The 18038-nt window shown below is 37.0% G+C and overlaps 1 protein-coding gene across 1 annotated transcript; it reads right to left on the bottom strand.

Annotated features, from left to right (window-relative positions):
• Positions 1-3452: 3452 nt before the first annotated feature.
• Positions 3453-18015, bottom strand: NDUFB5 (NADH:ubiquinone oxidoreductase subunit B5). Its single transcript, XM_025913361.2, has 6 exons — positions 17802-18015; positions 11361-11449; positions 10240-10306; positions 8593-8654; positions 7272-7378; positions 3453-3708 (listed from the first exon to the last, which is right to left on the bottom strand). Exons 1-6 carry the CDS (start codon positions 17923-17925, stop codon positions 3588-3590), a joined length of 570 nt encoding a protein of 189 aa, XP_025769146.1. The 5' UTR covers positions 17926-18015; the 3' UTR covers positions 3453-3587.
• Positions 18016-18038: the final 23 nt, after the last annotated feature.

Below are 18038 nucleotides of genomic sequence, written 5' to 3'. Positions count from 1 at the left end.
AGGTCCATGCCTTTGTGTAACACCATGCTGGGCTCTGCAGAATTGCAGAAGAAAAAAGATAGATAACCCCAAACAATAGTAATTCCATGTATCATCCACTCAGCAGATCTTTACTCAGTTGTTTACTATGTTCCAGATGCTATGAAATGAGCTTACAATCATTCCATGTACACTCAGGCTAGCTTGGGATCCCACAGGTTGCTACAGTGCCCTTTTCTTCCTATCAAACCCAATGCATAGAATTATTTCTGCTTTGAGGTATACCATCTATGCTAAAGAGTAAACTAAACTGTGGGGAGGAAACATGTTTATTGCGATGACCACTTTATCCCTTGTATGTATCATAGTGACCAATAAGCTTAAATATTTGAATTAGAAAAAAAATGCATAAAAATCAGTATAAACACATATATTCTAGCTGTATATTAATATTTACCTTCAAGAAACACTTAAAAACCTTAAAACACACACACACACACATACACACACCCCAAAAAACCCTATTATATATGATCCCGGCTATGGTAAAAAATAAAAACTGAAAGAAATTTCTCAAATTTCTTTATGGGTGGTGGGATTAATAGTATTTTTTATAATACTTTCCATTTTTCTATGTTGTGTTTCTTACATCTATATTAGTAGAAAATAGAATATAAAGTAAAACCTAATGATGACAGAAAATAACCCGTAAAGTCTAAAAAATATGAACGTAAATGTGCATATAGCATCATGTACAATTATCATACTCAAGACCTATATTCTTCCATTCTCCTTACCCTCTCCTACAAAACTGAATGATTCATGCAAACAGAGGCTTAGGGACAGCATACCCTTCTCTCAAATCCTTTGTTAAAAATATGAGGTGGTTGGGGTGCCTAGGTGACTCTGTCGGTTAAGGAGTGACTTGTCTCAGGTCATGATCTCACCGTTCGTGAGCTCGAGCCCTGAACTGTCAGCACAGAGCCTGGAGCCTGTTTCAGATCTGTGTCTCCCTCTCTCTCTGCCCCTCCCCTACTCGCTCTCTCTCTCTCTCAAAAATAAACATAAAAAAAAAAAAAAAAATACGAGGTGGTAAGTAGACCACATGGGGAAACCTTCAGAATGAAATTTGGAAGTAGCTAGGTGAGGCAGCCCTCTGCTGGGTAAATAAGAAAACACAGCTACTCCAGAGGATCTTGGCTGGATTGTAAAGGGCATTAAGTGCCTTCAGGGCATCAGGGCACTGAAAAGATATTTCCTGAAAATATGGACTTTTGAAGCTAGAGGTCATTCTGGAAGTTGAAGTGTAAATATTGATTTTTGTAAATATTGAATATGTGTTTAAAATCTGAGCCTCAATCTCTCATCTGTAAAACATAAAGTGATAGTACCTCATAAGGTGATTTTGAAATTAATGTGAAAATGCAGTCATTTAGCATAGTGCTCAACCAACAGTAAATGCTTAACACATGACAACCATTATTTTAGCTTTTACTCACATTTTATAATCTTGGCAAGTAATCATTTTACCTTGTGGAACATCTCATGTTTACAAAAAAAGGACTCTAAGAATCTTAAAGAGATTGCATCTAAGCAAAAGATGTGCACATCTGTGTGCATTTAAAAAGAACAACATAGGGGCACCTGAGTGGCTCAGCCAGTTAAGCATCTGACTTCGGCTCAGGTCATGATCTCACAGCTCCTGGGTTTGAGCCCCGTGTCAGGCTCTGCGCTGACAGCTCAGAGCCTGGAGCCTGCTTCAGATTCTGTATCTCCATCTGTCTCTGCCCCTCCCTTGCTCATACTCTGTTTCTCTCTCTCTCAAAAATAAACAAACATAATAAAAATAAAAAGCACAATATTATACTACATCTGAAACTAATGTAACATTGTGTGTCAACTGTACTTCAATAAAAATCACTTTAATGACAAAAAAAGTTTATGGCCAAAAAACATGAAAATATTAAACTGAGATTTGTTCACTGAAAAACTGTTTATTAAGGTGTCATTAAATGTGTAGATAGCTTTGGGTAGTATTGACATTTTGACAATATTTATTCTTCCAATCCATGAGCACGGAATGTTTTTCCATTTCTTTAAATCTTCTTCAATTTCCTTCATAAGCTTTCTATAGTTTTCAGCATACCAAATGAACAAATCAGGAGATTATAGATGCTAGAGAGGATGTGGAGAAATGGGAACCCTCTTGCACTGTTGGTGGGAATGCAAATTGGTGCAGCCACTCTGGAAAACAGTGTGGAGGTTCCTCAAAAAATTAAATATAGACCTACCCTATGACCCAGCAATAGCACTGCTAGCAATTTACCCAAGGGATACAGGAGTACTGATGCATAGGGGCACTTGTACCCCAATGTTTATAGCAGCACTCTCAACAATAGCCAAATTATGGAAAGAGCCTAAATGTCCATCAACTGATGAATGGATAAAGAAATTGTGGTTTATATACACAATGGAGTACTACGTGGCAATGAGAAAGAATGAAATATGGCCCTTTGTAGCAACATGGATGGAACTGGAGAGTGTTATGCTAAGAGAAATAAGCCATACAGAGAAAGACAGATACCATATGGTTTCACTCTTATGTGGATCCTGAGAAACTCAACAGAAACCCATGGGGGAGGGGAAGGAAAAAAAAAAAAAAAAAAGAGGTTAGAGTGGAAGAGAGCCAAAGCATAAGAGACTCTTAAAAACTGAGAACAAACTGAGGGTTGATGGGGGGTGGGAGGGAGGGGAGGGTGGGTGATGGGTATTGAGGAGGGCACCTTTTTGGATGAGCACTGGGTGTTGTATGGAAACCAATTTGACAATAAACTTCATATACTGAAAAAAAAAAGGTGTCATCATGTTATATTGTTAGTTCAATATACATACTTTAAAATTCTGAATTGCCTCTGAATAATCTAGGTATCTACAATACAGATATGTATGCAAACTACTAGATTTCCCGATATTTAACATAATTAGACTTCTCTAATTTCTAATTATCAGACAATTAAAACATTAGACTTTTAAAGTTACACCATTAGTAGTTCGTAAATTTCTATTTGTCCAAGTTTTTTTTTATTATATGATAAATCTTAGAGGAAGCAAAACCCACAAATCAAGTCTTAATCTGCCTTTCACAGTGTATACCAAATCATCATAATGTACACTTCAAATGTCTTGCAATTTTGTCAATTATGCCTCAATAAAACTGAAAAAAATTAAAATCCCACACAAAGTTTTTTTTTTTTAATTTTTTTTTTCAACGTTTATTTATTTTTGGGACAGAGAGAGACAGAGCATGAACGGGGGAGGGGCAGAGAGAGAGGGAGACACAGAATCGGAAACAGGCTCCAGGCTCTGAGCCATCAGCCCAGAGCCTGACGCGGGGCTCGAACTCACGGACCGCGAGATTGTGACCTGGCTGAAGTCGGACGCTTAACCGACTGCGCCACCCAGGCGCCCCTACAAAGTTTTAATCTCAACCAATGCTGAGAAAAAAAAGCAATGGAGATCTTTTATTCATCACGTGAACAAAAAATACAGAATATATTAATTAATTTTCCCCTAAAGAGAATATATTTTGTATTTAGAGAAACAAAGGATTAGTTGTCAGGAGTTGCTTTTGGAGAATGATCAATCAGCGCCTTGTCAATGGTTGGATACTGATACCAGGGACCATCGCCTCTTGCACGCATTAACTTTCGGACTTCTAGCTCCTTTAATCTGTAACAAACAGAACAGCAATACTGTGATTCCATCATTTCCAACTGCAAAATTAATGAATTATCTCCATAAAGAGAGTCTTTTGATTTTGTGTAAAGTATTATCTAAAGTACTTTATGTAAGGGACACCAGGATGACTCAGTCGTTTGGGCATCTGACTCTTGATTTCAGCTCAGGTCATGATCCCAGGGTCAGGGGAGCGAGTCTCGTATCAGGCTCTGAACTGACTATTCTTCAAATTCTTCTTCAAATTCTCTCTCCCTCTGCTCCTCCCATGCTCACACATACTCTCTTTCTCTCTAAATAAATAAATAAATTTATGTATGTATGTATGTAAAGTATTAATATACCTCCACAGATCCATGTGTATACATTTATCTGATATGCACCTATAAGAAAAATTTGGGGCTTATTTTTGACTTTCATTATCTTGCTTATGTAGTTAGCCCACAGATACTGTTTTTAATCACTAAAACATCACTTGAATTGGTAATCTATTCTTTCCTCTTGTCCCAGCTCTTTATCTGGATGGATCACTTTCACTTGAATAGTGGTAATGCATCTCCTATCTTCTTGCCTTCTAGAAAACCCTCTTGAGACCACATATTTTTGAAATAGGCCCTTTCCACGAAACCTTTCCTTTCCATTTTTATAGACTACATATTACGTTTTTCATCTGACTGGAAATTTATCACAGTTAAATAATGCACTTTATTAACCTTAACCAGCCCACTAACCCTACCTATGAGAGACTACCTACCTTTGTATTGTGTATGTAAGAGAGTGTATTCTTTTTTTTTAAGGATTATATATTATATTATCCTTTTTTTCTACTCTTTAGAATGTAATTATCCAAAATGCAAATATTAAAATATTCATAAGAAGGACTGGTTTTACCCTTACAATAGACTACTAGGCACCTGTTAAAAAGAATGAAGAAAATCTGTATATAGTAAATAGAGATGATACATATAGGGTTAGATTAAAAATGCAAAGTATAAAATGAGTATGTGTAGCATCTTCCCATTTCACTAAAAAACAGAAACTAATATGTATTCATACACATGCAGAGAGTATTAAAAAATGTGGAGGGCAAAAAATAATAGTTATCTTTAGGCAGAAACAATTATGGGAGACAGTCCCTTTCTATTTTGTATCTTTCTTTTATGCTTCAGTTTTCCAAATACCTATACATATACTTAAAAAAATTTTTTTTAATGTTTACTTATTTTTGAGAGAGACAGCATGAGCAGAGGAGGGGAAGAGAGAATCCCAAGCAGGCCCGATGCTATCAGTGCAGAGCCCAACGTGGGGCTCAAACCCATGAACCGTGACATCATGACCTGAGCCAAAATCAAGAATCTGACGCTTAACCAACTGAGCCACCCAGGCGCTCACCTAAACATATACTTTTTTAAAAACATAGGTACTCCTGTTCCATCCTCACAACAGCATCTTTCCTTTGGGGGTAGAAGTCACGCTTTTGTTTTGGTTTTTACTTTGTTTGGAAATTATTTAAAATCTCTATATGTCTAAGGAATTCTAGGATCTAACTTTTAATTGGAACTCAAAGGTGTATGTCTGAAGTTCAAAAAAGTCCAATGTTACTAAGTATGAGCCATATTGCTGGTTCCATGCTCTTAAATACATAACAACAATTCCATATGGTAACTATATACATGTATGATTACATATCTAGTTCTTTTAATCATTTAAATATATATATATATTTTTTTTACTATCATAGCAATTTTTATAAACTATTAAGTTTAAAAGAGAATAACAGAAAGCAGATCAGTGGTAGACTGGGACCAAGAGTAGGGGATGGGGAATGACTGAAGGCACAAGAAAGAGGCTCAGTAGGTGATTGAGATGGTTACACAGCTATTTTCCTTGGTCAAAACCCACTGAACTTAATGGATGCATATGACTGTATGTAAACCTCACTACAAACACTAAAATAAATCTCAGACAGGATCACATTTAAAAGTAGCAAAAGGAAACATGAGTGAACATTAAAAAAAATAATAATTTGGACTTAAATATTTCCCTATTTAATTACTATCAAAAACCTATGCATGACACAAAATCCCAAAAGCTAAGGAAAAGGACTGACAAACTTGACAATAATTAAATGAGTAAATATATATAAAGTAATTAAAACACTGATACATAGTAAGTGTTCAGAAACACATTACCACTACTACACTTCTGTTAACCTGAAACATAAAAACACTTAGGCTGCAAAAAATTTTACACTATCAAAACACAAATGACAAGTCAGGAAAACATACTTGCAATACAAACAAAAAGATATTTTAGTTAAATGTATACATTAGTAGAAAAAAAGGCCATTTACGGGAAAGCAAATACAGCTAGTAGATTTATTTGTGAAAAAATACTCAACCTTACAAAAAAATACAAAATTGAAATAATGAAATAACATGTTTCAACTATCTTATCAGCAAAATGTTTAGGCTTGATAAATTCCATTTACAGGGAATGGTATGGAAAGCAGAAATTATCACGTATTGGTGACAGACAAAACAACTGATAAACAATGTTTTGGGAAAGTGTTTGGCAACATCTATCTAAAATCTAAACATATAACATTTGGTTTATCAGTGCCACTGCTAGGAAATTTATATTCCAGATATACTAAATAAATATGCAGAAATCTATGTAGAAGGATATTGACTACAGCACTATGTATATTATCAAAAAACTTATAAAGAACCGAAGTACCAACAAGGGACTGGTTAAAAAAATTAAGGTACACCCATCCAGTAAAATATATAATGCAGCCATTAAAATGAACAGGGTACGTACTATTATAGAAAGATCACCAAGATCTATTTAAGTGAAATGAAGGCAAGGTACAGAGCGGTGTCTATAAGAGGATTCTATTTGTGTTAATATATTTTCAAATGATATACAAAATATATTTTTAAGGCATAAATTTTCTTCTAGGGACATATACAAGAAATAATTAAATAGTCACTTTTAAGGATGAGACTAGGTAGAGGAGGAAAGGAAATTGAGGGAGGTGGGGCATAGATGGAGGAGAGGGCTTTCCTGCATTTAAAAGAGTAAGAATTAAAAAAAAAATTTTTTTTAGTGTCTTTTTTGGAGAGAGAGAGTGAGAGAGAGTGAGCCCGGGGCAGGGGGCGGGGGTGGGACTGGGTGCAGAGAGAGAGGGAGACACAGAATCCGAAGCAGGCTCCAGGCTCTGAGCTGTCAGCACAGAGCCCAATGTGGGGCTCAAACCCATGAACTGTGAGATCATGAGACCTGAGCCAAAGTCGGATGCTCAACTGACTGAGCCACCCAGGCGCCCCAAAAGAGTGAGACATTTTAAAAAGAATTCCTTTTACTCTGACAGATATTATCAACCAATAGTCTCAGTTTCCAACTCATAAACTCCACTCTAAACAGGCCAGATCCATCCCCATCTTCATTGTTTTACATGGAGCATCCTAAAGTGTTGAAACAGCTTAATTTTTTTCTTATGGCTTACAATACTAAGGAAGGAATTTCTTTCCTGCCCCCCTCCCCTTTTTTACCGTAAATCAGCCTTTTCAGCTTCAATTCGAAGGATAGCCATTGTTTTTTCATAATTCTTTTCGGGACTATCAAAGAAAGTTCGGGCAATCCATCTTGAGATAGGATGCTACAAGAGAAAATTTGTTTATTATTTTCTGAACACTACTTTGCTTTTTCAGTTTACTATTCTTCAAAATGGCCATCTCTTGGGCATTGAGAAGGACACCTGTTGAGATGAACACTGGGCGTTGTATGGAAACCAATCTGATAATAAATTATATTTAATATTAAAAAAATGCCCATCTCAGGTAAATCAATAATACTAACTAAATGCTAACTACTTTATATATTTTTTAAATTACTTTAATCCATTAGGTGGATATTATTTTTGTCCCCATTTTATAGATGAGCAAATTTTGCAAAGTTATACAGTTACTAAGTGCCAGGATCTGGATGCAAACTGGGTCTGTCTGACTCCAAAATCTGTGCGTTTTGCCATTATACTACACTGAGGATCTTAAGTGGCTAATTTAAGAGCTAAACCCAGGGTTTGGTGATGAAAAACTGAAGCTCCTTCTCTCAGCACAGATAAACTATTTGTATGGCTTGCCTTAAGATATAATAATGCTATATTAATGACATATTTTTCTGAAATATAGTTCGGTCAGATAATAAAACATGACAGAATATACTCTACTCAAGGCCATCTCACCACAACACTTATAAAGACACGTAACAGAATTAACTTTAGAGATTCCCAAGCAGGCCCCACACCATCAGTGCAGAACCTGATGCTGCTTTCGTAGCAGCCCGACGCTGCTGTTTTAGTAGCAGGGACAGTGTGCTAAAATGACAGTGCAGGCTCTCAGATCAAGCCTGCGTAGGTTCAAATACTGGCCCTACCTTTTGGACAGGTCACTTCTCCTCTTTTATGCCTCAGTCTCCTCACCTCTGAATTGGGCATAATAATAGCACATTTCACATGGAACACGGTAATATTTACAAAACACTACCACAGCCCCTGCTACACAGTAGGTGCTTGATAAAGAATAGCTAAGCATTAGTATTGGTAAAATCTTTCCTATGGCATTGAACTTAGGATATGTTCTGATGGTTAATATGCTAGGATGAGAACGCACTGCAGAGCCATTCTTTAAAAAACCATACAGCATAAAGCAATAAAACAAATGACCAAAAGAAGTTGCTTGTAAAAAGTGAGCACAAAATGTGTCATCTCCCTCACACCAAAAATTGAATATATCATAATTGCTAAATTGAGACATTAATCAGTACACTGACAAGACACCTAATGGAAAGTAACTTTCAATGGCCTATACCAACCTTGAAGTATTCCCAGTGTTCTGGGATATAGCCTTCTGGAATTTCTGCTAACTCAGCCTCACCTAATAAGAGAAAATAGTGACGTACAATTAGTATCAGCAGTTTGTAATATTAATTTCCCACTATTTAAGAAACCAACCTCTTATGGTTTTAAAGAAAGCTCTGTACTAATGAAGATATCAAATACAGTTGACCCTTGAACAACATGGTTTTGAATGGCATGGGGTCACTTACACATGGATTTTTTTTACAGTACAGTACTGTATTTTCTCTCTCTTTTTTTTTTTTAAAGTTTATTTATTTGAGAGGAGAGTGTGGGAGCAGGGGAGGAGCAGAGAGAGAGGGAGACAGAGAATCCCAAGCAGGCTCTGCAACTCAGCACAGAGCCCGATATGAAGCTTGAACTCTAACCATGAGATGATAACTAGAGCTGAAATCAAGAGTTGGATGCTTAACCAACTGAGCCACCCAAGCGCCCTTCTTTATCATTTTTTTAATAATACTGTCTTTTCTCTAGCTAACTTTATCACAAGAATTCTTTATCACTTTATACAAAGAATACTTTGTATAATATAAAAAATACACAAAGTATGTGTTAACCAACTGTTTATGTTATCAGTAAGGTTTCTGGTCAATCAGTAGTTAAGTTTTGGGGGAGTCAAAAACTTATATGTGGATCTCTGACTGAGCAAGGGGTTGATACCACCACGTTGTTCAAGGGTCACCTGTATTTTAGATTAACTTTAATGTGGTTTAAAATCATTTCATTCACGGGGCGCCTGGGTGGCTCAGTCGGTTAAGCGTCCGACTTCAGCTCAGGTCACGGTCTCGCGGTCTGTGAGTTCGAGCCCCGCGTCGGGCTCTGGGCTGATGGCTCAGAGCCTGGAGCCTACGTCCGATTCTGTGTCTCCCTCTCTCTCTGCCCCTCCCCCGTTCATGCTCTGTCTCTCTCTGTCTCAAAAATAAATAAACGTTAGAAAAAAAAATTAAAAAAAAAATAAAATAAAATCATTTCATTCATTAGGTATTTTTTAGATGTCTTCTACTTGTAAGGCATTGTCTATTGTCTAAGGCATGATAGGAGAGTTTCACATTGTTTTTATACAACGTAACAAAATATAATAAAAGACACATTATTCCCTCTGGTTTTCCCTACCACTACTAGACAAAATATTTTAGGAGTCAAGATGTTAGAAGTAGTTTGGGCAGAGTTTCCCATGAAAATCTAATTTGCACTGTCATTCACAGTTTCATTCTTTTTTAGATTATAATTTTATATGTTCCAAGATGTATAAAAAAATTCTTCCATCCTTTAGCCTCTCTTCCACCTCTATCTCTATTTTTTTTTTTTTTTATTCAGACTTGTCAAAGCTGGTTTGGAGAAATAACAAGAAGGAGGAAAACAAGGCTTTCTGAAGCCATTTGTGGCCTCTGTACAGAGTTGGTGACCTTCAAGGTTCTTGAAGGGAAAAAAAATCTTTAAAAAAACAACATTGTACCCTGTTGCAGATTGAGATCTGGTTACTGTAAAATAAAATCTCATGTTTATTATTTAAATAATATTTTCTTATAACATTCATAATTTCCTTCTGTTATTAATGTACATGGGTTTTAAAAATTTACCAGTTTGGTTGGAGAGGTACTTACCAATGAATATATTCACCAGAGTTATGCCAATTGCTACTGGAATCCCAGTCAACAAAATGTAGAATTTCTGTTGAGATTAAAAAATAGTTTTCACGTAACATAACCATTACCTAACTTTCTTTCCCCACTCTTAAACTGTCTTCAATTTTGGATTTCCTTCCATTGCCTGTCAAATAAATTTGCCATATTGGAGATGTGGTACCAAAGTATTTATTTCTGAGATTTTCTTTTGCTCTAACTTTTAGATGCCTATATTTGGAAGCAAAAATGAAAGAAAAAGTAAGGATTAATTGTAAAAGGGTAATACAATATATGTTTAAGTGATTTTCCCATTTTTGGTTAAGGCGATGTAATAAAAGTTGAGAAATTTTTGTATTAAGATGGGAAGTGCAAAAACATCTGGGTGTTGTTACCCACTGTAGAGTTTGAGTTGGTCATGACAAGAAAAGTGGGAGCTCAACCAGGAGAGTGAAGAGGGGCATTGAGCACAATGGGCGAGCAAGAGGTCTAGAGGGCAGCATCCAGACAATCTTCTATCTGCCAGGCCTCTACTTTTCCTTAAAGAGCCTTGAGATACAAATATATAGCTGGTACCCCACTTCATCCTCTGAAATCAATGTTCCTGAACAATATAGAAGTAAAAAATTGTAGTCCAAAATAATGTAGTTACTTTAAGGAAGTCTTTCAATGAGTTCCTTGGTATTTTAAAGAATATTTTAATAATATAAATAATTATCCCCAAATGAATCCATTTTCAAAGTTTAATAACTTATAGACTTTAGTGTATGTGTGTGGGTGTGTGCATGCACGCATGCATGCACAGTGAACACAGATTACATTTCAAAACCCCACAATCTTGAGAATAAAGGAATGGCTCATTTTTTACCTCTAATACATACGAATCCTTTTTTATGAAGAACGAAAAGCTCACTAATTTAAAAAGAAATTCAGTAACAAATCAGACATTACAGTACAAAATCTCAATTATCTTTTAAAAAAGAAATGTGAATTTACGAAACACCTTTTACAAAATGAAAGATGCTTATTTTCTAAATAGGCCAAAAAAAAAAAAATTCCTATTTGTATATAAAGAGTTTAGTTTAGCAAAATTTTTGACTCACCATTAAACTCAAAAAACGCCTGTCATAGAATCCAGAAGGTTTGATGATAAACAGTCTTTTCCCATGATCTCCACTGTGTCGCACAGGAGCTGGCAATATTAAATTACCCTGTTACATATACAAGGCTCATAAACGTATACTGTTCTATTCTGACATAAAATCAGGTTATAAGAAAATGTATGTTCATAAATGTTTAATATGAATTAAGACAAAAAATACATACTTATTTGAGTACTAAAGGCAGGGCAGATAGGGTATCTTTCAACAAACACTAATGTACTATTGTAAACTCTAGCTCTCTTCATTTTTATTCAGCTTTAAAGAGATATCTAAATAATTGTCTAAATTTGTTTCCAGAGCAGGCAGGGAGGTTAGATACTCTTGGTGGGCTAATTATCTTTGTTTATCTCTGCAATAAATATCTGCTAATGCTATAAAATAAATAAACTTAAATTGTGTCACTTCATATGATGAGGAAATATACATCAGGGATTTGCAGCAAAATAGATGGAAAGATATTTATTCCACATATCTCCAGCAGGAACTTGAACTTGTTAAAAGTAAATACTCTAACATATCTTGATAAAATCGGTCTGTAAGCCATTTCTTTCTTTCTTTTCTTCAATTTTATTTTAGAGAGAGAGAGAGAGAGCATGAGCAGAGGAAAAGAGAGAAAGAGAGAGAGGGAGAAAAAGAGAGAGAGAATCCTAAGCAGGCTCCATGCTCAGTGCAGAGCCCAATGCAGCTCTAACCCACAACCCTGGGATCATGACCTGAGCTGAAATCAAGAGTCGGACACTGAACTGACTGAGTCACCCAGGCACCCTTGTAAGCCATTTCTGGTTGTGAATATTCTCCTTTTCAAATTCTCCCTTGGACAGTATGCAGTCAAGCCTCACTGGAGATAAACTGAGGCAAAATTTCACCCCTAAGCTTATTTCTACATGATTTCCCTTTCTTGGATGCCTGGAAGGATCACTGCAGGCACTCTAGGCCCTTGTGCTGAAAGCAGGAAAGGATCTCACTGTTACTGGGAAACTGAGATTATGGTTTCTGCTGTATGAAAGTGTATTCAAAAAAATTTCCCATGGGAGTCACTGCAGAATACAAAACTAATTCCCCATTAAAGTAATTTTAGTTATAATAGAGGTCATAAAGATTTGTATCCTTTGTTCAAGCTTAAATGTCTGGAATGCCTTTCCCTCTCCTGATATTACTAGGCCCAGATGACATTTTAACCTCCAAAAACCAACATTATTCCCAATCACATGAGATGTCTCCTACTTCTGAACTGTTGTATATTCTAGTGATACGCATACTTGCTTTCACCGCTTCCACTGAAATATAAATGTCTTGAAGGTAGGAACTATATTCTTAATTTTGGTATCACCTATAGTAGCTTGCAATGAATTTAGAAAGTTAATTCACAAGAGAATTCGAAGCTGGCATGCATTTACTGTGTACAATTCACACTACTAAAGTTTCTAAAATAGCAAGAGAATGTGGCAAAGTGATTATATATTTCAGAAAATCATTTGAAAGGTACATTGGAATTCTTTGTGGACTAGATGCAAAAAAAAGAGCTGGTTAATAGTACAAACCACTCATTAATTCTATTCTACTATGTGTAGGCCCTGTGCTAGACTATTCTTTCCAACAAAGGAAAGAAACAGGATGCAATGTCAGAAAAAACCAGGCCCAGAAGTAAGGTTCCTGTATAGACAGGATGGTGGAGAGATGGGGGGTACGAGGAAGGGGCATTAAAAGGTGAGAGAAGTAGCAAATTAGATGAATTTATAATGGGTAACTGATCGATTGTACCCAAAAGGTGCTGATTACTTAATCCAACAACCTGCCAAAAGGCTCCATCCAAAGCTCTGAGAAGTTGAGATTTCTACAAATGGCCTGGATGAGGTGAAAATGGCATTCCTGATGACACAAAGCTACTGCTACAAGGATGGCTACTACACTGATGATGAAATAGGATCCCCAAAAGTCCTCACACACATTTATAAAAGGATAAATCTAAAAGGATTAAACATAAGAAGTGGAAAGTCCTGACTGGACCTCCCAAAAGTTGCTCACAGACTTAAGCAGAGTCATTGGTGTGATATGGTAACCAAGAAAGTCAAAGACAATTCAATCCTAATCTTATGTACGAGAAGTGTAGGGTCAAAACAGGAGGAACACCCACCTCCATCTCCTAATTACACCTGCAGAAGTGTGTCCATCCCAGAGTATACTGTTTTAGAGGAACAATCTGGAGCATACCCCAACTTAAGCAACCAGTATGGCAAATAACCTGGAAACTGATATACTGAAGCTTAAAGAAATGCAACTGATTGTTTGGCCTACAAAAAAGAAGTCTGGGTAGAAAGCAGAGAAGTGTCTTTAAATAGGTGAAGGGCTATCCCATAACAAAGGGTCACACTATTCTGTGCTGACCTGAAAGGAGGAACCAGGAGTAATTTTCAGCTTAATACAAGGAAGAAGTTTCTAACCATTTTAGTGGTTCAAAATAAAATTGGACTGCCTCTCCAGTCCCCTTTTTGGAGTTATTCAAGTGTCAACAGTGGGACGTAAAAAGGATATTCTACGGGTTGGCCTAGAGGATATCTAAGGTCCTTTTCCTCAAAGAATCAGAACACTTGGCCTGTCTTAGAACAAAAAGGCATACCTTTCCAACTTATCAGTCTCAATGATTTCCTTCCAACTCCAAGAACTCTTTCTAGACTTCAAGTTTTTGCACTCTTTGCCGAAAAGCTTTTTCCCAGGCTCTTTGAACAGTTACCGCCGCACCTCCATCCTTCAGGACCAAGTTCAAATGTAACCTCCTCGAAGAGGTCTTCTCTGACTACCCTATCCAAAGCTGGCCTCCTACTTATCCTCCGTGATATCATTTGGTTAGTTCTTTTAGAGCAATACACACTAAGCCTGATTATTTTGTTGAAGTCCATGAGGTCAAGGACTGCATTATTCAGTACTGTATCCCCAGTACCTTTTAGTGTCTGCCACATAGTGGATGCTCCATAAATACGCTGGAATTTACATTTCTTAAGTAAATTAAATGTCAGTTGGGATCCTTCCTCACTCTCTGAAAGTAAATCTACTCAGAAGAGACAGTGTACTCCAAACTTTCCCTTTCCACTGGGCAGGCAGGCAGGCAGGCAGGCAAACACACACACACTACCCAGAGAGAAAGACATGGATTAAACTACCTGGTTTTAGGGACAACTGATTATGCATAACACCATTAACAGATAAAAAAAATGTAACATAAAAAAACTATGGAAGAATGCTTGGTCTGGCTGTATTCTAGCAATATTAATGCAGTTAGTAAAGTGAACTGCTTGCTTGCTTTCCATATAATTACCTTTAGTGTTAAACAAGTTATTCATGTCATTAAATGTGCTAAATAACTACTATTATTTTATTACTGTTATTATTATTATTGTTAACTGTTCTAAAGTATATTTCATAGCACTAAACTCTTCTCAAACATTCTGAGCCTTCATGATTTGTTGTTGATATAGTCAGGCCACCTGCTTACAATCTAAAAATATTAGGGTGAATACTGCTTACATGGTTTTTGACAACTGTGATATTTGTGAAGATCAAATAAGATAACGTAGGTTTTGTGTCTCTAAGACAACAATCAAAAACTAGCCATTTTCTTTCCTTCATTCTCAGACTATTCCCAGTTAATGACTCCACCAGCTCAATTACCCAGGCTAAAAAACTCATTCATCTTCCTTGCACCTACCCCTCATTCATCAATTGTCAAGGCCTCTTGATTCTAAGATTCAAGTTTTCTTTCCTGCCTTCTTTACCTCACTGGCTTAAGTAACCAACACCCCCTTATAAGCCATCCAAATTCAGAAGCATCTTCCCAAAACACACTACTGATTTGGTCTCCTGCTAAAACACTCTCTGCAGCCTACAAAACAGTTAAGATACTTTGGTTTTGTATTCAGTCCTCCACTCCCCCAACTTGGTCCCAAGTTCCCTCTTAAGCCTTTTCTTTCAACATCTACCTATCTCAAGACCCCCCATATTCAGATATATCAGAAAATACATCCTCTAGTCTTCTGCCAATTGCAGCTGTTAAAACTATCCAGAATCCACTTAAAATGCCCCATCTTCTACATCTGAATTAACTCCATATCACTTTGTTTATGTAATCACTTAAATATTTCTTCTCAGTTTTTTTAAACCATAATGTGCACACATCAGTCTTCATATTAAAGCTACTGCAGCTGAGGGAAGAACTTTAACTCATTTGTATAATTCCTTGATATTAGACACTTAATAAACAATTTAAATAGAACACTTGTATCTGCTTATTTCCTGAGGAAAGTTTTCAAGGACGGTGAATGAAGATAACATGTCAGTCCTACATGTATAAGAAAGGGGTGGCCACAGGGCCTGTTAGTAAACCAATGCTTCTAAATCTAGGTGCTGTCGATTTTCCCACTCACTCTTCACAACTACCTTATGAGGCAGGTTAAAATTATCATCCTCTTTTTTTCTTTTTTCTAACAGTTCTTATGGTAAGAGACAAGCACCTTTCAAAATGACATTCTAGAAAGATGCTAACTTATGCAGAAATATATTTCAGGATTATAAATACTTGTCAATAGTAAAGAGATTAGATTTATTTCCCTGTCAACAGAATATAAGCACACTTGTAATAAACATCTTCTTTTTTAAAGATAAAGAAACACAGGTTCCAAGCAATTAAGTACTTTCCATTTAGCTTCCAAGATATGATGACCCAAGGTCACATAGCTACTAACTCTGGAGCCAGGATTTGAATGTAGGCAGTCTAGCTCCAGAGAAAACAAAACAAGGTTTTCTGCTCCTGGGTCTTACAGTCTCATAGGGGCAGACATAAGCAATAACATAACAGATTAAAACCTTTCATTCCACAGTGACAGATGAAACCACCTGCAAAATACCTTTGAAAGCAGGAATCAGGCTGAAACACAGACTCTAATATAGCTATCAGATCCTTCCCTGGTCCCAGTGGAAAGGGTATAGATTATTGGTATTGATCCTTCCAGAACTCCAAGAAAGGGGGAATAACATATAAAAGGGATCTGGGAGTGAGGTTTTCACCTGAGTTTATCTCCAGCAAGACATGAATAAATACTATCTCCAGGGAGTATTCGAAGAGGAGGATATTTGTAATCAGAAATGGCTTACAAAGGGATTTTATCAAGAAATGTTAGCACATGTGGTTTTTTTTTTTTTTTTTTAAACAGGTTCAAATTCCTGCTGGAAATCCTTGAATTCCACTAGTTGTTTCCATCATTTTTGTGACAAGTCTCTATGTGAAGTGACATAATTCAAATTAAATTGGGAGAAGAAAAAAGGGGTAGAGAAAGATATTTTGAGGTTGGAGATCTTTTTGGCTTTCAAGTACACTTCCTCTCCACCTTCTTGTATTGCACAGGGCAGACAGCTTATAGTATATTTTTGATCAAGAGGATTAAATGAATTAATATCTTTAAGATCTTAGGATGGTACATGGCACATAGGTGTTCAATAAATATTACATTTGGTGCTCTAGTGCATTATTTTTGTAATAACGGAGTCACAGTCCCTACATTAGTAAAATGGGGATAGTAACATTGTACTTAATTCGCAGAGTCTTTGAAAGAATTAGATTGAATACAATGCATCTGAGACTTTGCTATTATAATTATTCACTCTCCTAGAAGTCAATACAGTCTCCAAGAAGCTTCAAATAACCCTGGCATGACTGCATTATGACTTTCCTGGACCTAGGGATTTTTCCTTCATGGGCCCCTTCCACTGTAAGAAGATATTAAAAATTACTATTTTATGACTCCGTTGATATAAAACGAATACAATCCAGGCTGGATTCCTTACCACACATTCATTAACATTACAGGTTTTGTTTTGTTTTTTTTTTTCTTCCTCCTGGTTTTAAAAGAAAGAGAAAACATGTGCAGGGACCCCTGAAAGTATGGTGTAGGCACTGTGCCTACTGAAGGAGTTAACACTGAGCCTCTCCACCTGCCTACTAACATCAGTGAGCTCCTGGGCAACATGACTTACAACCTTGTGGGACTAGAACCTAGGGTGGAATGTACAGAGAGAATCCGGTGCCTGAGACACCTAGGTCTCTGGTCTGTGCCTTTTTAACCTCAACTTCATCCGCAAATTAGCACCAACTGGGATGGCTGAGTGGTAAAGTGTTTGACAAATGCTAATTAATGATTTAAACACGATCGATCTGATTACCTCAGGAAAACCCTCGACCTCCTCACAAAGCCCACGCTCCATCTCTCCTCTCAAGCCCCAAGCCCGCAATTTCTCCCAGCTCCTTCCAGATCCCACCAAGGTCACTCCGAGGAGCTCTTCATCTCTCATCCCACATCCCCTGAGCGCGCTTTTCCCAAAGCTAGCACCCACCGACAGTCTTCGGAAAGCCACGGGTGAGGAAGCCCCCGAATCCAAGTCGAGCGCCAAGCCGGCGGCCGGAGAGAGCGGCCACTGCAGTGACCGAGACCCGCTGCAATAGACTCATGGCCGCCATGGCTACTACGGGCAATTGAAAAGCTGGGGCGAGTAACAGGAGCCGAAAGAGCCAATTTACCAACGAGAGCGAAGGCGGAAAGTGGCCATCTTGAGTGAGGGCAAAGCCTATTT

Source organism: Puma concolor, chromosome C2 (assembly GCF_028749965.1).
Source record: "Puma concolor isolate L17-30 chromosome C2, mPumCon1.1.hap2, whole genome shotgun sequence".
Lineage (NCBI taxonomy): Eukaryota > Metazoa > Chordata > Mammalia > Carnivora > Felidae > Puma > Puma concolor.
Note: the sequence above shows the minus strand (reverse complement) of the source record. Positions and strands in the feature narration are given on the sequence as shown.